Source organism: Lichenostomus cassidix, chromosome 1 (genome assembly GCF_008360975.1).
Source record: "Lichenostomus cassidix isolate B80296 chromosome 1, HeHo_3.0, whole genome shotgun sequence".
NCBI lineage: Eukaryota > Metazoa > Chordata > Aves > Passeriformes > Meliphagidae > Lichenostomus > Lichenostomus cassidix.
In genome coordinates this window covers 87393567-87410159 of record NC_139479.1, presented here as the reverse complement: position 1 = coordinate 87410159, position 16593 = coordinate 87393567, and the positions used below count along the sequence as shown (strand labels likewise).

General features: G+C 47.0%; 1 protein-coding gene across 4 annotated transcripts; it reads left to right on the top strand.

The window, feature by feature from the left end:
* The first annotated feature begins 4372 nt into the window (after positions 1–4372).
* PEX5 (peroxisomal biogenesis factor 5) lies at positions 4373–15594 on the top strand. 4 transcript variants are annotated; one of them, XM_085068249.1, is made up of 16 exons: positions 4373–4496; positions 4767–4970; positions 5388–5423; positions 5612–5744; positions 6448–6582; positions 7588–7693; positions 8877–8967; positions 9332–9448; positions 9814–9906; positions 10083–10202; positions 10784–10927; positions 13012–13082; positions 13248–13463; positions 13590–13755; positions 13948–14105; positions 14473–15594. In XM_085068249.1, the coding sequence occupies exons 2-16, from the start codon at positions 4821–4823 to the stop codon at positions 14672–14674; spliced, it is 1938 nt and encodes a 645-aa protein (XP_084924375.1). In that variant the 5' UTR covers positions 4373–4496; positions 4767–4820; the 3' UTR covers positions 14675–15594. The 4 variants fall into 4 exon arrangements, with proteins under 4 accessions (XP_084924375.1, XP_084924384.1, XP_084924370.1 ...); XM_085068244.1 differs by lacking the exon at positions 4373–4496 and having other exon boundaries at positions 4619–4970; XM_085068258.1 differs by lacking the exons at positions 4373–4496; positions 9814–9906 and having other exon boundaries at positions 4618–4970.
* Positions 15595–16593: the final 999 nt, after the last annotated feature.

The window sequence follows — 16593 nt, the reverse complement described above, 5'->3', positions numbered from 1 at the left end:
GGACGGGCGGGGCGCTGCGAGGGGAGCGAGAGTTGCTTGGTCGCAGATTTACGAGTGGTAGCTCACTCAGCTCTTTTTGCCCGGCCGCTCAAGGCTCTTTCATTAAAAACAAACTAACAACTCCCCCGAGCCCCCAAACCGACCCCCAAACTTAAATGGACTCGTCTTTGTTTTGTAAGTAGGGGAGCCAAGGCACAGGTGCCAAACGGATTGCTGTGGCCACAGGGAAGTGATGGGTCCAAGAGCAGGGCCAAGTCGTTCCTGACTCTCATCCTCCCTCACGGGATCACAGATGCTTCCTTGGATGTTTGGGTTCATTTGAAAGTGCTCTCCATAAAAAAACCCCAACCCTCTGAATAAATTAGACCCGAGACTTTGAAGTTTGGAGGATCAGTGTGAGAAAGACAGGAAGTATTCAGGGACAAAAGATCCTCTCTGTTTCTTTTGCAAACGTGCAGTTTCAGAGGGCAACAGAGTTCGTTGAATATCATCTTCCTTACAAAAAAGCAGAATGTACATCAACATGATGCTGTTGCCAGAAAGGCACACATCATATCAGTTTATGTGTTTAGGAGGATAGCCTGTAGGTCAGATGAAACAAGCTGTCAGAACAGCTCTGTACTGCTCTTCTGACTTCTCTGCTGACTTCACTCACAGCACTGAGTGACACAGGACTGAGTGTCCAGTTTGGGTACCAGGCTGCTATGACAGAGGCAAATGTGAGGAGTGACCCCACTGAGAGGAATAACTACCTTGGCCGTTCAAGCAGGAGGACTGAAAAAAATTGCAGCATTTAGTCTAGAGGAGAAGGAATAGAGTGAGACATGGCAACTGAATCCAATTAAGTACAAACACACTTAAAAAGGAAATGAGTACCTTATCTGTGATGGAAAAGAATAGACCTATCAGCTCATCAGTAGTGCCTGGCACTACCTGGGCAATGAGGGGAAGATAAGTCAAAAGAGTGATTTTTCTGGTCAGTGAAATTGGAAATCGGTCAAAGATATATAGAAGCACCAAGAATTTTTCACTTGTCTTCACTGTGGTGGTGGCTAGGGGGAATATCTTAAATAGCACCAGTTCCAAGTGGGGAAAAAGTCATTCTAGATTTCTAAGCACTTAGGCAAAGTCAATGTTTTCAGACCAATTAAGGTTGATGAACTTCATTCTGTGATGATTGGAGAAATGCCTGAAGCAGCATCAGGTCCACTAGCCATTATCTTTGAGATGTCTAGCCAATGGAGAGGTTTATAAGAGTGGAGAAGGCCAAACATATTGGCTATTAAAAAAAAAATCTGATTAATTACTGGCCAACCAGCATCATTTTACTGCCTTCCCCTGTGATACAGGAACAAGTAAGCATTATGTAGACAAGTCACATTTTCCATTTGCAAAAAAAAGAAGAAATCCAGTCAAACCAATGTTTCATGGCAGACTAACAGGCCTTGTAGACAAGGAAGTAACAATAGACAAATATTTTGACTTCTGTAGGATTTTTACTCTGTTTCATCTAACAGTCTAACAAGCAAGTTAGGAAACATGGGTCTATTGAAATTCCTGTTGGGAGAGTCTGATGCTGATTAGAAAATTCTAAGATTAGTTTTTGATGCTATTCTGTCTGTCTGGAGAAAAGCATCAAGAAGGAGTCCTGCAGAGATCTGTTTTCAGTCTACTATTGACAGTTTTTTTCAGTGATTTATACAGTGGACTAGAAAATGGTGCCTACTAGAATTTGCAGACAACATTAACCTGAGAGGAGTTATAATGTATTTGGTAGAGAAAACTCGTATTCAAATGATCTTGATCAATGGGAGAAATAGCCTGAAAGTGTAGAACACCATTTAATAAATGCATGTGCTAAGTTCTGCACTTGGAAAGAAAAAATGAATTTCACAAAGTTAGGGTGGGGAATAGTTAGACAGAGACCTCCATTTTGTCATCAGGCCCGGGACCTTCAGCAGAGTGTGGGTATTCAGAATGGCTGAAGGATGCAGAACCTGGAATGGCCTTTTCAGGAGCTGTACTATTTGCTTCTCTCATCTCTCCAAGAGTTATTTGGACCCCCTGATATTTTACTTATTGCTGCCAAATTATTTACACTTCCCTTGCAAGAGTCCACTGACTCTGCTTCTTTTCCTGTTGACTTTAGATCAGAGCCTTCGATTTCCGCCTGCAAACAGAAATAGTTGTGGCTTCAGCAGGATACTTATACACCAACAGCTATAGCTGTGGTTGTCCTGAATGCTCTGCCACCACTGCCACTTCTGGTCCTTCCAGTTGCATCACAGTCTTTTGGGACTCTAAGGGATAAAGTGCCATCCAGCTTTTCCTTCTGTCTCCTTTGCTCTGGGTGTCTAAGACCTAGAAAATCTTGATCTGCAAGGTGTCTTTCTGTACCTGCAGGTGGAAGGGGTGCCCATGCCTCACTCTTAAGCAATGGCAAGCCATGACTGAGTCACAGGAGATGCTTTCTGAAGGCCTCCTACAGGCTGTCTCCAGCCTGGTGCAAATGATACCACAATTTTTTCAGCAGAAAAAATTGGGATTGCCCAATGTCGGAACTGGTTCAGCAATGAGCGCCGCTTTGCAAGAGTCTTGGTGAGCCTGAAGGCAGCTCAGAAACAGGGAAAACTAACTGTCTTCCAGAAAAAGAGGGGAAGACAAGAGAGGATACATTTTACTGTAGTGTTTCTTGTCCCTGGAGGAGTCAGCTATGACTGATGGCCATGGGTGCATTCCCTGTGGGGCTGCTCTTGCTGCTCAGCCTCAGAAGGGACACTGTGGGGTTTTTTTCAACAGAGCAGTCTTTCCCTGCCCCTGTCCTGACTCAACAGGCCGAGCTGGTATCATAGGCTGGTGTCATGGGCATACCCCAAAACCTTGTTGCAAATGTTTGTAAACCAAAACTACTTCCTACCTTCTTCACTGCTCAGTCTGTGATGGCTTTTGGATTTCTCTCCATGCCTTCTCTCAATGCCTACATTCCTCTTCTCCGTGTCTTTGTGTGGTCTATTGGTTTTACTTGGGAGCAGCATTGCCCATCTCTTCTTCTTGAAAGTAATTTGTGATTCTGCCCTACAGTCTTCTCCACGTCTGTCTCTTCAAGTGCTCTTGCTAACCTTTGGTCACACTGAGCATATGTAGGATTTGCATTTGCTATTAGCAGGTGAATCTTGTTTTAACCTTCTAGGATGTTTGAAGTGTGCATTCAAAATGAGTCTTCCAGTAATCCCTGCTTGCTGGGCTTGGGTTTGTGCTGCAGGACAGCCTCGGTGTGCAACTGAGATTGCTTTTTGGTGGTGCTAAGCTGTGCACAGGACACACTTCATGCATGTCAACCACTAATTGGTGTGCAGTCCACAGGACCAAGGAAGACGTGATCCAAAGTAAAGCCACCCTAACATGTTTGGTGTGGATGCTGTATTTCCAGCCCCAGTTCTTATAACTTTAAAGATTTGCTCTTGTTGAGCCATACATACTACTTGCTACACAGAACTGGCTGTACATGTCACATGCATTTCAAAGCTGTGAGGAGAGCAGTCAAGAAGACCTGCTCTCAGAGAATTGCGTCTAAAACCAGAGCAGATGTCACATTTTGCACAGGTGATGTGAACCTGCCATATCTGGAGAGGGCCCTGCAGAGGAGTATTTTCCTTTGAAAAGGAGAAGATGGGATTTGATTCTGAAAACAATTTATTTCTAGCACCCTAATGTCACAGGAGGCAGCACACATCATGCAACCTCCTCTTTGTGCTTTTCCCATTCTTTTAGAGCTTATACACAAATGAACTCTGATTTTCCAGGTGGTTTGTCCTTTAGAATCACGGGTGTAGAAGGATCAAGGCTGTGAAGGGGTTGACATTTCTATGGCTTATCTGAAACCATCACATACTTTTCAACAAAATGTTTGCACTTTCAACCTGTGGCTGCCAGCTGCACCATTTTAGTGATCCCAGAGCAAACAGTGAAATATCAGTCCATCAGGACAAACGAGCTGATACAGTATACACTCATCTATGCATATATACGTGTATGCACAATATACATCTCGTTGAATATATATATGAATATATGTATTTATGTATACTCACAAACATGATATATACGATGCGTACATGTCTATATCTCATATATGCCTACACGCATCTATATATACATACCACGCACATCTCGTTGAATATACACAGAAAAATAAAGATATTTATATATATTCGCAAATACAACGGGACGTGTATGGTACACACCTTATAGATAAACACACTTCACGGCCAGCAGAGGGGCACATCCCTCGGGAGCCGGCCCAGGAGCTGCGGGAGCAGGGCGCGGCAGGGCCGGCGGCCGTGCAGCCACCGTGGGGACGGGTCCCGGTGGCAGCGGTGACACGGGCGGTGACACGGGCGGCCCTCGCCCTCTGCCGCTTTAAGGCGCTGGGGCGCCTGTCCCTTTAAGGCTGGCCCCGCCCCGCCGCGCGAGCCGAGGCGGCCCGGCGGCCCCAGGTACGGAGCGGCGGGGGAGCCGAGCGGCCCCTCGGGGCCCGGGGCGGGCGGAGCGGGCGGCGCCGGGGCTGAGCGGGCCGGGGCACGGGCGGCACGGCCGGGCGGGGGCTCGGGGCGGGGGCCGCGGCCTTGCCGTCCCGGCGGGCGGGTGTCCGTCTTCTGTCGGGCCGGGCCCGCGGGGGAGGCGGCGCTGGCGGGTGGCAGCCGGGTCGGGGTCAGGCGGTCGCTCCGCCCGGCGCTCAGCCGCTGTCTGTGCCGCCCCGGCGCCAGGTGCAGGCGCGGCGGGGTTCGGCGCCGACCCTCTCTCCCTCCGTGCCCGGCGCCATGGCCATGAGGGAGCTGGTGGAGCCGGAGTGCGGGGGCTCCAACCCCCTGATGAAGCTGGCGGGGCACTTCACCCAGGACAAAGCCCTGCGGCAGGAGGGACTGCAGGGCCCGCTGGCCTGGCCCCCCGGGACGCCCGAAGCCGCAGCCGTGAGTGTTGCTCCCCTTGCCGGGGTGGGTCGGGCAGCTCGGGCGGGGGGCTGTCGGTGCAGTTGGCGTGTTGTGGATTTTTGCGGCAAGAGGCCCAGGGTCACCCGGCGCAGGGTTGTGGGGTGAGGGTGTGCTTGTGGGCACTCAGGGGATGCTGGCGGCCGTAGTTAGCTGTGTGCCTCGCTGTCACAGGCCTTAAACCAGGCGGTGGTGGGAGCGGGTTGGACAGGATCCCTCAAAGTGTTCCGCCTGCTTTAGCTTTAGCAGGCAGCTAACGCAAGAAAATGTTGACAGTCTAAGCTCAGGGAAGAGGAAGATACAATCTAATTGGGTCATGCTGTGTGTGTGTGGAGAGGGGTATGGGATCAAAACTGTTGACACAAACTGTTGACAGTAGTTGTCCACTATTCCCTGCAGGTATCCAAACCACTGGGAGTAGCCACCGAAGATGAGGTAAGAACTGATTGATTGTCCTTACAGCTTTTGATTAATCTTCTTAAAGCTTTTCTCATCAACACTGTTTGTTATGTTACCCTTTACCTGATGCTAATATTTCCTTCTGACTAGCCCTTCTCTCACACTCCATGGCTCTTCTGTTGATCTTTGGTGCAATGTTTGTAATGCATCTCTGTCTTTGGCAGCTGGTTGGAGAGTTTCTGCAAGCGCAGAATGCCCCTTTGCTGTCCCGTGCCCCCCAGACCTTTAAGATGGATGACCTGTTGGCTGAGATGCAAGAGATTGAGCAGTCAAGCTTCCGACAGGCCCCTCAGCGAGGTGAGGGGAGCTGAAGTAGGTGGAGAACTGGAAAAGATCTTGATGTTATGGTTAAATCCCTAGCAGGGTGGTTCCTATCTATTCAGCACTTCTGAGATTGTATCTGGAGTATTGTTTCCGGATTTGGGCTTCCCAGTACACTGATCTGCTAGAACAAGTTCAGTGGAGATGGATAAAATACTCAGGAACAGGATTACATGTTGTAAGAGGGAAGGCTGAGGGACTGGACATTTTAACTTGGGGAAGAGGAGTCTGAGGGGCAGGTGGTAGAGTGTCTTGTTGCTGTCTTCAGCAGCCATGGTCGGGATCTTCACAGGAATAGTCAGGAGAAGGACAAGGTGTAATGGACGAAACTTGTGGAAAGGGGAATTGACTAGGTATGTGGAAACATTTCTTCCCTTGGAGGAGGCAGTTCAATACTTGGAACAGGTGCCTAGGGATGCTGGGGGATTGCCAGCCATGAACAAATTCAGAAGTTACCTGATGAATGCCCCGAGCAAGCTAATCTCTAGCTTTAATGTTAATCTGCTGTGATAACTCTAGCAACCTCCAGAGACTCTTTCCAAGTGAAATATTTCTGTGATTTTATTCTAACAAAGAGAAAGATCAGATGTGATTAGGGCTAGCCTGGAACAAATAAATGATGCCTTTAAGTGCTTTAATCCTCATTTCTGTGGGGTTTTTTTGGTTTTTTTTTTTGTAGCTCCAGGTGTGGCAGCCCTGGCACTGTCTGAAAACTGGACCCAGGAATTCTTGGCTGCAGCAGATAGTGCTGGTGATGTCTCTTCAGATTACAATGAGGCTGATTGGTCGCAGGAGTTCATTGCTGAAGTGACAGGTAAAGTGTCCTTTTTGGAATTACTGTCAAGATGATGTCCAGTCACGTGCCTGTGTACAGTGAAGAGTGAAATTGGAGTACTGCTTTGGGCCCAGTAGTCAGTGTTGCCTGTAGCAGCTTTAATGGGTTGGAGGGCAGGAAAGCTGCTTTGTGATGGTATTATAATTAAGCCAAATTATGAACAATGTGGTGTGGAAGCTTTTGTTTAAGTGTAAGAGTCTTTTGTTTTTAGCTTAGATTACTTAGAGTATTTAAGAGAAGCATACTATTTAAACTGCTTTAGTAAAAATTATGATTCAACTGATATAGGTTGGAGATGGCCTGGTACTGCTTCTTGCTTACGTTTTCTAATTCCCTCTTGCTAGGCTAAATTTGCCTTTGGTGCAAAGGTAAATACTCCTTAGTGCACTTTGGCCAAATATTGTGTCAGTTGCATGGAGGTAGAGGGATGTTACAGCCTGGAAATATGCAAAGTGAGTGTTTCTGGCCCAAACATTAAGCTTCATTTGAAAAGCCATTCTGTGTATAGAACTGGGTCTGGAATAAGGTGCTGTTACCATCTATACCCTTATCTGGAAGTTATGGAAAAGACTTAAACAGATGCTGTTCTCTTCTTCAGGAGTGGCCACAGTAGAAAAGTGGCTAGTCCCATTCTTTGACCTTCACTCTTTATATTTCTGGGAAAATAAATTAGAGTCTACAAAGGTCTTTGAGAAAGTTCTGATGAAAACCTAGTACTTTGCAGGCTGTGCTTTTGATGGAGACTTGTAATGCATTGCTAATTTTCTTGACCTACATAGTATTCCACAGGGAGCAGATGAATGAGTTGTGATATTAAAGTAGAAAATCACAAGTTTGTTGTCACCACAGTGGCATCTATATTAATTCACTGTGTGAACCTAAGGGTTGATTTTTAGACAGAATAAACAAAGGTAGAAGAAGCAAGCATAAACAGAGGTGTGGTGGTCTGCCTGTCTTACTTTGCTCCCCATTCTTCCTCTGCAGATCCACTGTCTGTGTCTCCTGCCAAGTGGGCAGAAGAATATCTAGAGCAGTCAGAGGAGAAACTGTGGCTTGGGGAATCAGAAGATCAGTCTCTGGCAGATAAGTGGTGAGTCTGACTTCTCAAAACTAGGTGTTGCTGCTTCGGTGGGTGAAGTTTGGAAAGGTGATAGAAATCTGCTATGGCCTCATGCTTTTGGATCATTTAACCTAGACTGATGTTCTCAGGCCTTTGGTTTCAGAGAAAGGAGGAAACAATGCTTGGAAACTGAAGTTTTTAAGAGATTTTAGCTTTTCTGTTCTCTAGTTTCAGGAAGATAACTTCGATCATGTATGCTAACTTAATCTCATGCCTAATGCAAAGCTCCTTAAAATAGTTTCAGGAGTGAGTTCAGGAACTTTTTTTCTGCAACAGATGCTTTTTATGAGACTCTGCTAGTTGTAAACTTTCATTGTGTAATTTTCCCTATCTGACAAACCACTTTCAGCCTTTCCTTGATGTATTTCTAGGTTCAGCCCTCTACATATTATTTTAATGTGTTTTTTGTGGCAGATTAAAGAACAGTCTATGGATCATCTCTCAACTGAACCTGTTGAGTTCAGTCAAGTTTTTTTTGATTAAAGAAGCAAAACACAAGCAGTTTGCGCTTCTTAAGTCTTTCCTTAAAAGAGATTTTGCATATTTAGAATCCCCTTCCTCCTGGCCCTTGCCTTCTCTGATAGCTTTCTGCAAATAATGGACATTCTCAAGTTATTGCCACCAGTTCCAAAGACTTCCCCAAGACTGAATATAGTGGTAACACTTAGAACTGGTCCTATCCTGCTGTAAGCCAATCAAACCATATTGAGTTGTGTCTTTGCTGTGAGCCCTCAGTCCTCTGCAGAGTTGATGCTTTTCCAAGACACTGTTTTCCTCTTCGGTGGGCATGACCTACTTTCTTTGTTCCTGGATATATGACCTTGTTTCTGGTAGTGCTAAAACTTGCAATGTCTGATGGCATGTGAGCTTGGCAAGGAATCCAGACTGCTCTGCAGAACTGTGCTGACACTGTAATTGTTTAATTCTGCTGCTGTTTGTGTCAGTCACTTGCACAGTTAACGTAGTAGTAAATCTGAATTTTTACAGATGGATAATTGTACTGAACCACTTAGGAGAATCCCAGGATCTTTGAGGAGAGGTTGTATCCCTCAAGACAGTTGTCCGGCCCATGGTGTAGACTGTTGTTAGTGAAAGAATTTGCTGTTGCCTGGTATCAGACTCTCTCTTTCCCTTTTACTGCCTTGGAACACAGGTATGAGGAATACCAACCTGAGGATGATCTTAAGAAAACTGTTACTGATTTCCTCTCTAAAGTGGACGATCCGAAACTCAAGAATACTGAGGTGAGAAATCTGACTGGGGCTGAGAGATTATTACTGTGAGTTAGTAATTACATAATTAGTAGTAATTATATTGCTGTGAATAAGGGGTGTGTGGAATTGAGAAGGATGAAGACAGTAAAGGAATAAAGCCTCCTGTTGTCCCATGTTTCCATTTCTTCCCTGATTCCTGGGAGTTGAATCCCACAAATCACTATAGATATTATCCATCTCCACTATTGTGAAGTCTGGTCCTCCCCACCTTTCTTGGCCTTTTGTGCTTGCTCTGCAGAGAGAAGCCCTCTTAGTGAAGGAGGGGGGCATGGGCAGAGGGCTTGTGGGCACAGCATCTGCCCAGCTCCACCCTTGTTTCATTTCTCTGCTGCAGTTCCTAAAGTTTGTCCGCCAGATCGGAGATGGGAGGGTATCGATCGAAGCTAATCAGGTGACCCACAGAGACCAAGATCAGGCAGAGCAATGGGCAGCTGAGTTTATACAGCAGCAGGTAGGAGCCCCAGGCCTGTATGCTCTGAAGGAAGAAAGCATTTTGCCACAGTGCACAGTCTGGGAGCAAAGGAAAATGGCAAGTCCAGCTCTCAGCGATGCTGAGGCAGACAAGGGAGGGGCTGTTGGGCTCTTAGCAGAGTCTAGCCAGAAGCTGGGAATGTACTTGGATAGTTTGAGTTTTCTCATCTTCCACAGCATCTGGGAGGAAGAGGAGATTCCAATGAATTTGTTTCCACTTCATAGGCCATCAGCTCTTACTGATGGGGAAGAAGGGTCATCACAGACCCTCCTACTGTTTTGGGATGTGCCCTGAGGTTGCCAAATTCTGAAAAGAAAGGTGTGTTTCTGTTTCCAAACTCCCAGGGGGCATCCGATGCCTGGGTGGATCAATTTGCGCGATCTGGGAACATGTCAACTCTTGATACGGAATTTGAGCAGGCAAAGGCTGCTGTGGAGGTAAAGCTGGCTGAGAAGGAGGGCTGGGGTGCCAACTGAGAGCCCATGGTAGGGTTACCTCTCTCCTTTGCATGCTTTGAGGAGGGCTGGAAACATTCAAGAGGGACTTCTCTGGCATGTCTATAGACCTGAGTTTATGGCTGAGGTACTCCAGTCACACTTTGTTTTCCCTTCAGTCAGATGTGGACTTCTGGGACAAACTCCAGGCAGAATGTGAGGAGATGGCCAAGAGAGATGCAGAGGCTCACCCTTGGCTCTCTGAATATGAAGACCTCAGCTCCTCATCATATGACAAGGTAGTGGAGAACAGGGTCTCTCAGCCCTAGCACTCTGATGGGCTGCCTTGGGGAGACTTGCAGTGTGTCTGCCTTGCTGTGAGTTCCACAGAGCCTAAATGCTGCTGGGATTCCTTCGCACACTGATGCTTTGCTGTCACTTACACCCTGGTCCCAGATAAACTAGGGGTTAAATACTGCTTTCACTTGGGCTTGTCTGCGAATGTGGTTCTTGTCCAGCACCAAATACCAGTGAATCCAGGGGTTCTCTGCAATGAGTTCAAGTGTTGTGTCCCCTGGCCCATCCCTGCCCCTCTCTTCCTGTTCTCTTCCAAGGTAATAAGATCCCTGCTAAATATTTTGTCTCTCTAGCAACTTATTCATGTCTGGTTTGGGGGATTTTTCCAGCACAGAACAGGCAGGAAGAACCTCCATTGTTCTCTGATCTGCTACAATTTAGCAATGAGGACAGGGTGCTAGCTAGTCTGCCGCTTGAGTGTTCCTGATGCAGCAAGGCTAGACTGTGCTGTGCTGTAGAGAGTGCTCTTCTCCCTAAGCCTGTCTCCTAGCATTAGCCCCTGTCTGTCTGTCTGCCCTGCTAGGGCTACCAGTTTGAGGAAGATAATCCCATGAGGGATCACCCGGATGCATTTGAAGAGGGACGGAAGCGCTTGGAGGAAGGTGACCTCCCCAATGCTGTGCTGCTCTTTGAGGCTGCAGTGCAACAGAAGCCAGATCATATGGAGGTGAGTGACAGCAGAGATAACAGGCTGAGGTGTCGGGATTGGTGTAGAAAACTCACTTCAGTGTTAGGACCTGTGCAGGGTGTTTGAAAACACCTCATTTATTTGTGGCTCTGAGTTTGTAGCTGATGTGTGTGATGTGCTCAGGGGAGCCTGTGGGAGAAGCAAGGAGGTTTCTGACTTAAGATCAGTTACAGGAAGCATAAAGTTGTCTGGCCCAGAGCTGTGTAAAATCTTTGGAGCACATAAGGCTGCATGGAGCCAAGACAGGGGGTTCTCATCCCTTAAGTTGCTTCTGTGAAAGTCTTTATTGGCACTGTAATTTTGGAGAAGCTTATTGCAGATTACTGCTTTCCATATCTGTATTAAATTCTGATTCTGAGAAGCTTGTTAGACCAGGGGTTCTGACTAAGTCTTTCATCTAGGTGCTAGGAGATGTGACCTAAAAGGGTTGAGAGCAATGGCTTGCGTGTTTTCATAGTCTTAATTGAAGTTGGATGCCAAAGAATGATTTTTACACTGAAGACAGAGTTCCAGCTCCTCATTAAGTGACCACTTTTTTCCATAAATCACTTCAGTTTCTGCAGGATGAATTGAGAAGTGGAATAGTCTATATGCCTTTTTCCAGGAGTAGAGGATGTGGATATTCTCAGGAAGAAGAATGCAGATACACCCATGTTGTCCATGTCTGGAGTGCCTGCCACAAGGATCTAAGGCTGCTGAATTTTCAGTGTCTTGTTCAAGCCCTGCTAATTATATATGACTGGATGTACATAATTTGATTACCCTGAGACTTAAATGAGAGTGACATTTTGGAACAGAGATTCTTGGCTTCTGGGAATAGGCATCTTATTTTCATGGGTACTGGTAATAGGTGAAAAGTAAGCAGAATGTCTGAAGATGTGCTTTAGCTTTAAGGTGGTCAAAAGGTGTTGTTAATCCTCTTAGCACTGTTGCTTGCTTCTCATAGCCAGTGTGGGCTGCAGGCTGAGCATGATGGAGAGGTAGTTGAAACCTTAGGGGAGGAAATCTTGGGCCTGTTCTGGCTGGCTGTATTGGAAACATTCTGAATTCTTCTGCTGTGACTGGAAAAAGTACAGGAGAAGTCAAGACTTCACAAATGGTACAGTGATCAAATAGACATGAGCAATTGTTCTGAAGGAAATGTCATGTTTGCTTTGGTCCAAGTCACAACTGTACCTTGAATCTCATCAGCTCTTCTGCTGGCAGAACACTGCAGTTATCACTGGTCAGCTCTAGTTGCAGCTAGCTGTGTATGGTGAGGCATGAGAGATCCGAGAGAGTAGATTGCCTTCTGCTTGTGGTGGCTTGTGCAGGGTTTCTGTGTCTTTGCTAATGAAACAATTTCCATCCTTGAGGCAGCGGGTACTACATTTTGTAACTTACATTCAAAAAGCCTGTGCATCGTGCTGACAGTCCCTCTTTTGGAGCCCAAGGGTGTGGTTATCAACATAAAGTGGAGAGATATTTTGGATTTAGTTAAATATTCCTTATATCAGCTGCTTGGAGATGGAAATAATTTTCATGTACTGGTGTCATGATGATTGGAAATTCAGTAAAATAACAGTGCTTCTACTTTCAGGTCTGACAGTCAACTCTCCAAGGTTACTACTTGCTAGTGGACCACTGCACAAGTACATACAGCTGCCTGCCTCGGGGGTCTCATTATTAGCACTGCTGCTATGCCATTTTGTTCTTGGGAAATAGGAGATCTGCATTTTCCTCCTTCCTCTGCAGTTTGACCACAGTTAGAAGTTAAAAGTGGAGATTCTGTGATTTAGAAGTGTAAAACTGCCAACAGTTGCTTTATGATAGATTTCCAGGTAGACATTCACTTCTGTTCGCTATAACAATGCCAATTTTATTGTCTTAGAGGACCTATGTGCAATGACATCCTTGTATCTTTTGAGAGGAACTCACACCTGTGGCTAATGTGTATACTTTGGTCTATTTGATCTCATTGTAAAACTGTGGGATCATATACTGGATTTAATCTCTGTGTTTGTGGTTTACTGGCTGATTTTTCTCTCAGTAAGTCTGACTTTGTACCTCTATATCTTCCCCAGGCCTGGCAATATCTGGGAACCACCCAAGCAGAGAATGAACAGGAGCTTTTGGCGATCAGTGCCCTCAGACAGTGAGTGTTGCAGCAGCACTGCTGTGTGTGGCTCCTTGTCTAGTGCCTAGTGCCACAAGGACCACGTGGCTGTCACAGGATGCTCTGTCTTGTGTTATCTCCTGTATCTGGGTGTCTCCTATGCTGATTTAATACTTTATTTACTCCTCTTTCTTTGATCTGCAGGTGCCTGGAGCTGCAGCCTGGGAACCTCACAGCACTTATGGCTTTAGCAGTCAGCTTCACCAATGAGTCCCTGCAGAAGCAGGCATGTGAGACCCTGCGGGATTGGCTGCGCCATAAACCAGACTACGCCCACCTGCTGGACAAGAAACCAGAGGAGAGTGTCTCAGGAACAAACCTGGGGCCTTCGAAGCGTGTCCTAAGTTCCCTGCTGTCTGAGTGAGTTATGGTTACAAATTTCAGCCTTTGGCCAAAAGGCTTCTTTGGAGGGCTCAGAAGCAGAGTGAGCAACCCAAGGCCAGCTCTCTCCACAGTGCACCAATATCCTGTTCTGTGCTTTCCCAGCTCGCTGTTCATGGAGGTGAAAGAGCTGTTCTTAGCAGCTGTGCGCAGCAACCCCTCAGCTGTGGATCCTGATGTCCAGTGTGGCCTGGGTGTCCTTTTCAACCTCAGTGGCGAGTACGAGAAGGCTGTGGATTGCTTCAGTGCCGCACTCAGTGTGCGCCCCAATGTAAGAAAGGGGCAGACTGTGGGTGCTGGAGGTACTTGGAGGTTTATGGGTGAAGGTTTGGGTCTAGGTGCTGCATGTATGAGAGATGCATATTTGGAGTGGAGGAATAAGACACATATGGGGAAGGAAGGGTTGGCTTGGAGTGTAAATATCCAGTTCATCTCAGCCCTACCTCTGTGCCCCTTCCTTCAGGACCACCTTCTGTGGAACAAGCTCGGTGCCACCCTGGCCAATGGGAATCGGAGTGAAGAAGCTGTGGCTGCGTATCGTCGGGCCCTGGAGCTCCAGCCGGGATATATCCGCTCTCGCTACAACCTGGGCATCAGCTGCATCAACCTAGGCGCCCATCGGTGAGCATGGGATGGGCAGCTCTGCTGGGACCCGTGAGTTTGTGTGTCTTAGTGGGAGAGAGACTGCCACGGGTTATGAGGGCAGGGCCACACTGCCTGCAGCCTTCTCTTGGCATAGCAGAGCAGAGCGAGTGTGTGGACTCTGCTCAGAGATCCAAGTGCCATGCAGTTCCAGGTGGAGCAGAGGCCATCTGGACTTCTGATTCTTTTAGCGGGAAAAGGAGGACCTCTGGTTCTGGAGCTGGGCAGGATCTGGTGAAGAGGAGGAAACTGTTTTGGAGGGGAAATACTTTGGAAGCAAATGGGGAAGGGAGTATGAGATGTACCATCTTTTCCACTGAGCATGTGTATGTTCTCCCGTTGACAGTGAGGCTGTGGAGCACTTCTTAGAGGCTTTGCACATGCAGCAGAAGAGCCGAGGCCCACGGGGGCAACAAGGAGCCATGTCTGACAACATCTGGAGCACCCTGCGCATGGCCCTCTCCATGCTGGGGCAGAGTGACCTCTATGGGGCAGCTGATGCCCGTGACCTGCCCACACTGCTTCAGGCATTTGGCCTCCAGCAGTGACTCTGGGATGGGCTCCCCTGCGAGTGCAGTGGTTGCCTAGCCCAGCAATGAGTGACCTTTCTTAGGGATAAAACGTTCACAAGGGTTCACACACATCTTTGCCCTGGTAGGGCAGATCATTGGCAACTGTTTATTTTCAAGTACCCCCCTGGTGAAGTGTGCAACTTCCCCGACCTGTCTGTTGTGGCCTGAGCATCTCTGAATGGTTCACGTTATCACCTTCATGACGACTAACGCTGCTGGTTCACAGATGATCAAAGTGGGGAGGACAGCAGCATCCCACCCTCTTGCCAGACTGCCTTTGCAGTAGTGCCCAGCTTGGCTGTGAGACCTTGGCTATGAGAGCCATTCTGCAGAGACTGTCTGCAAGGGTGTTGGAGACAGTTGCTTTGGAGAGGTGGGATTGCTGTTCCATCCAAAAGGGTGAAAAATTCTGGGGTTTGAGCATGCTTCCCCATGTGTGTGCTTGCATGTGTGTATATGTGGGTTGCTAGGGAAAACTGGGGCAGTAGTCCCCTTTTCCGCCACTGGTAACTTCATGGTACAGCCAGATGCTGCTTTCTCAGTGTCTGTTCATGAACCTTTTAAGACAAGAGTATTGTACTGATGCTGGGGACATGGGTGGAGGCCCTTACCCTGTAAGGATAAGGGGAGATCCCAGAGTTCAGGCATGAGAGAAGGTGATAGGAATAAAAGTCTAAAATGTAACCTCTCCCAAAATATGGTGGGGAAAGGGGTAAAGTCTTAATTTTCTCTTGCTCATCTGTCACTGTTTTCCTTTGTGCGAAAGTCCCCATCTTGTGTGTAACTGAATCTTGTTAATTTTAAATATCTGTATATGATTCTATCGGGGAAAATGTTTTTTAATTGTAAAGTATTTTGTATAATAAAGGTATAAGCCCACTGCTTTTCAAAAGATAGATTAGAATCTTTCTCTGTTTCTGTCTCCCCTTTTGACCCAGGTTTTGCTTTATTGATAGCTTGCATGCAGATGAAGCTTAAAGGACCTCATTTTGCTGTAGCCCCAGGCTTTGGTTCAGTGAGCCAGCAGAAGTGCTTCCCTGTGCCAAAAGCTCACTTTTCCCTTGCTTAGGTTTAGAGGTCAGTGATGCACTTTTTTTCATCTTCTGGCTCTCTGCAGTGAGGGAAGTTGTGTTACATTTTATCAGCTCTTCAAAGAATGTGACTGCTGCAGTAGTCAAGGCTGGGGGCTTTGGCAGGGAGCACTACCCCTTCCTCTTCCATCAGGCACCTATTTTTTCATACCTCAGCCTCACAGGCTTGTTTTCCTCTTGCTACTGGAGCCGAAGGTGTGTGCAGAGAATAATATTTGCTGTATGTTTTCTGAGCTTTGTTTTCCTCTGTGTCTCCCATCCAGCCCTGTGGCACTGAGACCTACATGCGCTGTTCTGAGATTGCTGTAGTGCATACAAAACAACTCGCTGCTTTTGCTGTCTGGAAGGAAGGGAAATGCTGCTTCTGTGTCCTGCTAACCCACACTGCTAGTCAGATATGTCTTTTGGTTTTTACTAATCTTGGTCCTTCTGTCATGTTCTTTGCTCAGTGAAAGAAAACATTAGTGCCTATGCTGTGCCTCACCTGCTGTCCAGGTGTTTTCCCTTCCCCAGTCTCTGCTGTTGCTCTCACCATTGATTTCCTTTGCCTCTTTGGTGCACCACATCCCCCTCTCTTCATACTCCCATTACTATTGCTTGGCCTTCCCTTTTTGTCATCCTCTGCTTTCATTAATGCTTCTCCTCTCCTGGTTTTTCTAGTTGCCTCAATGTCCCTTGCCATTTGTCCTAACCTCTTGACTTTGTGCTTGGTGTCCTTCCCTATCACACATTTCCCGCTGTCCCTGCAGGCAGAGTGGGCTGTTACTCTTTGTTCACTTTCCCTGTAAATTGTTCTCACTTTCT

Excerpts from the sequence above, each read along its gene's own strand:
- PEX5 (XM_085068249.1), top strand. The coding sequence starts at position 4,821 with ATGGCCATGAGGGAGCTGGTGGAGCCGGAGTGCGGGGGCTCCAACCCC. Across the intron at positions 9,907-10,082 it reads AGGCAAAGGCTGCTGTGGAG|TCAGATGTGGACTTCTGGGA; the intron begins GTAAAGCTGGCT and ends TTTTCCCTTCAG. Across the intron at positions 14,106-14,472 it reads ATCAACCTAGGCGCCCATCG|TGAGGCTGTGGAGCACTTCT; the intron begins GTGAGCATGGGA and ends TCCCGTTGACAG.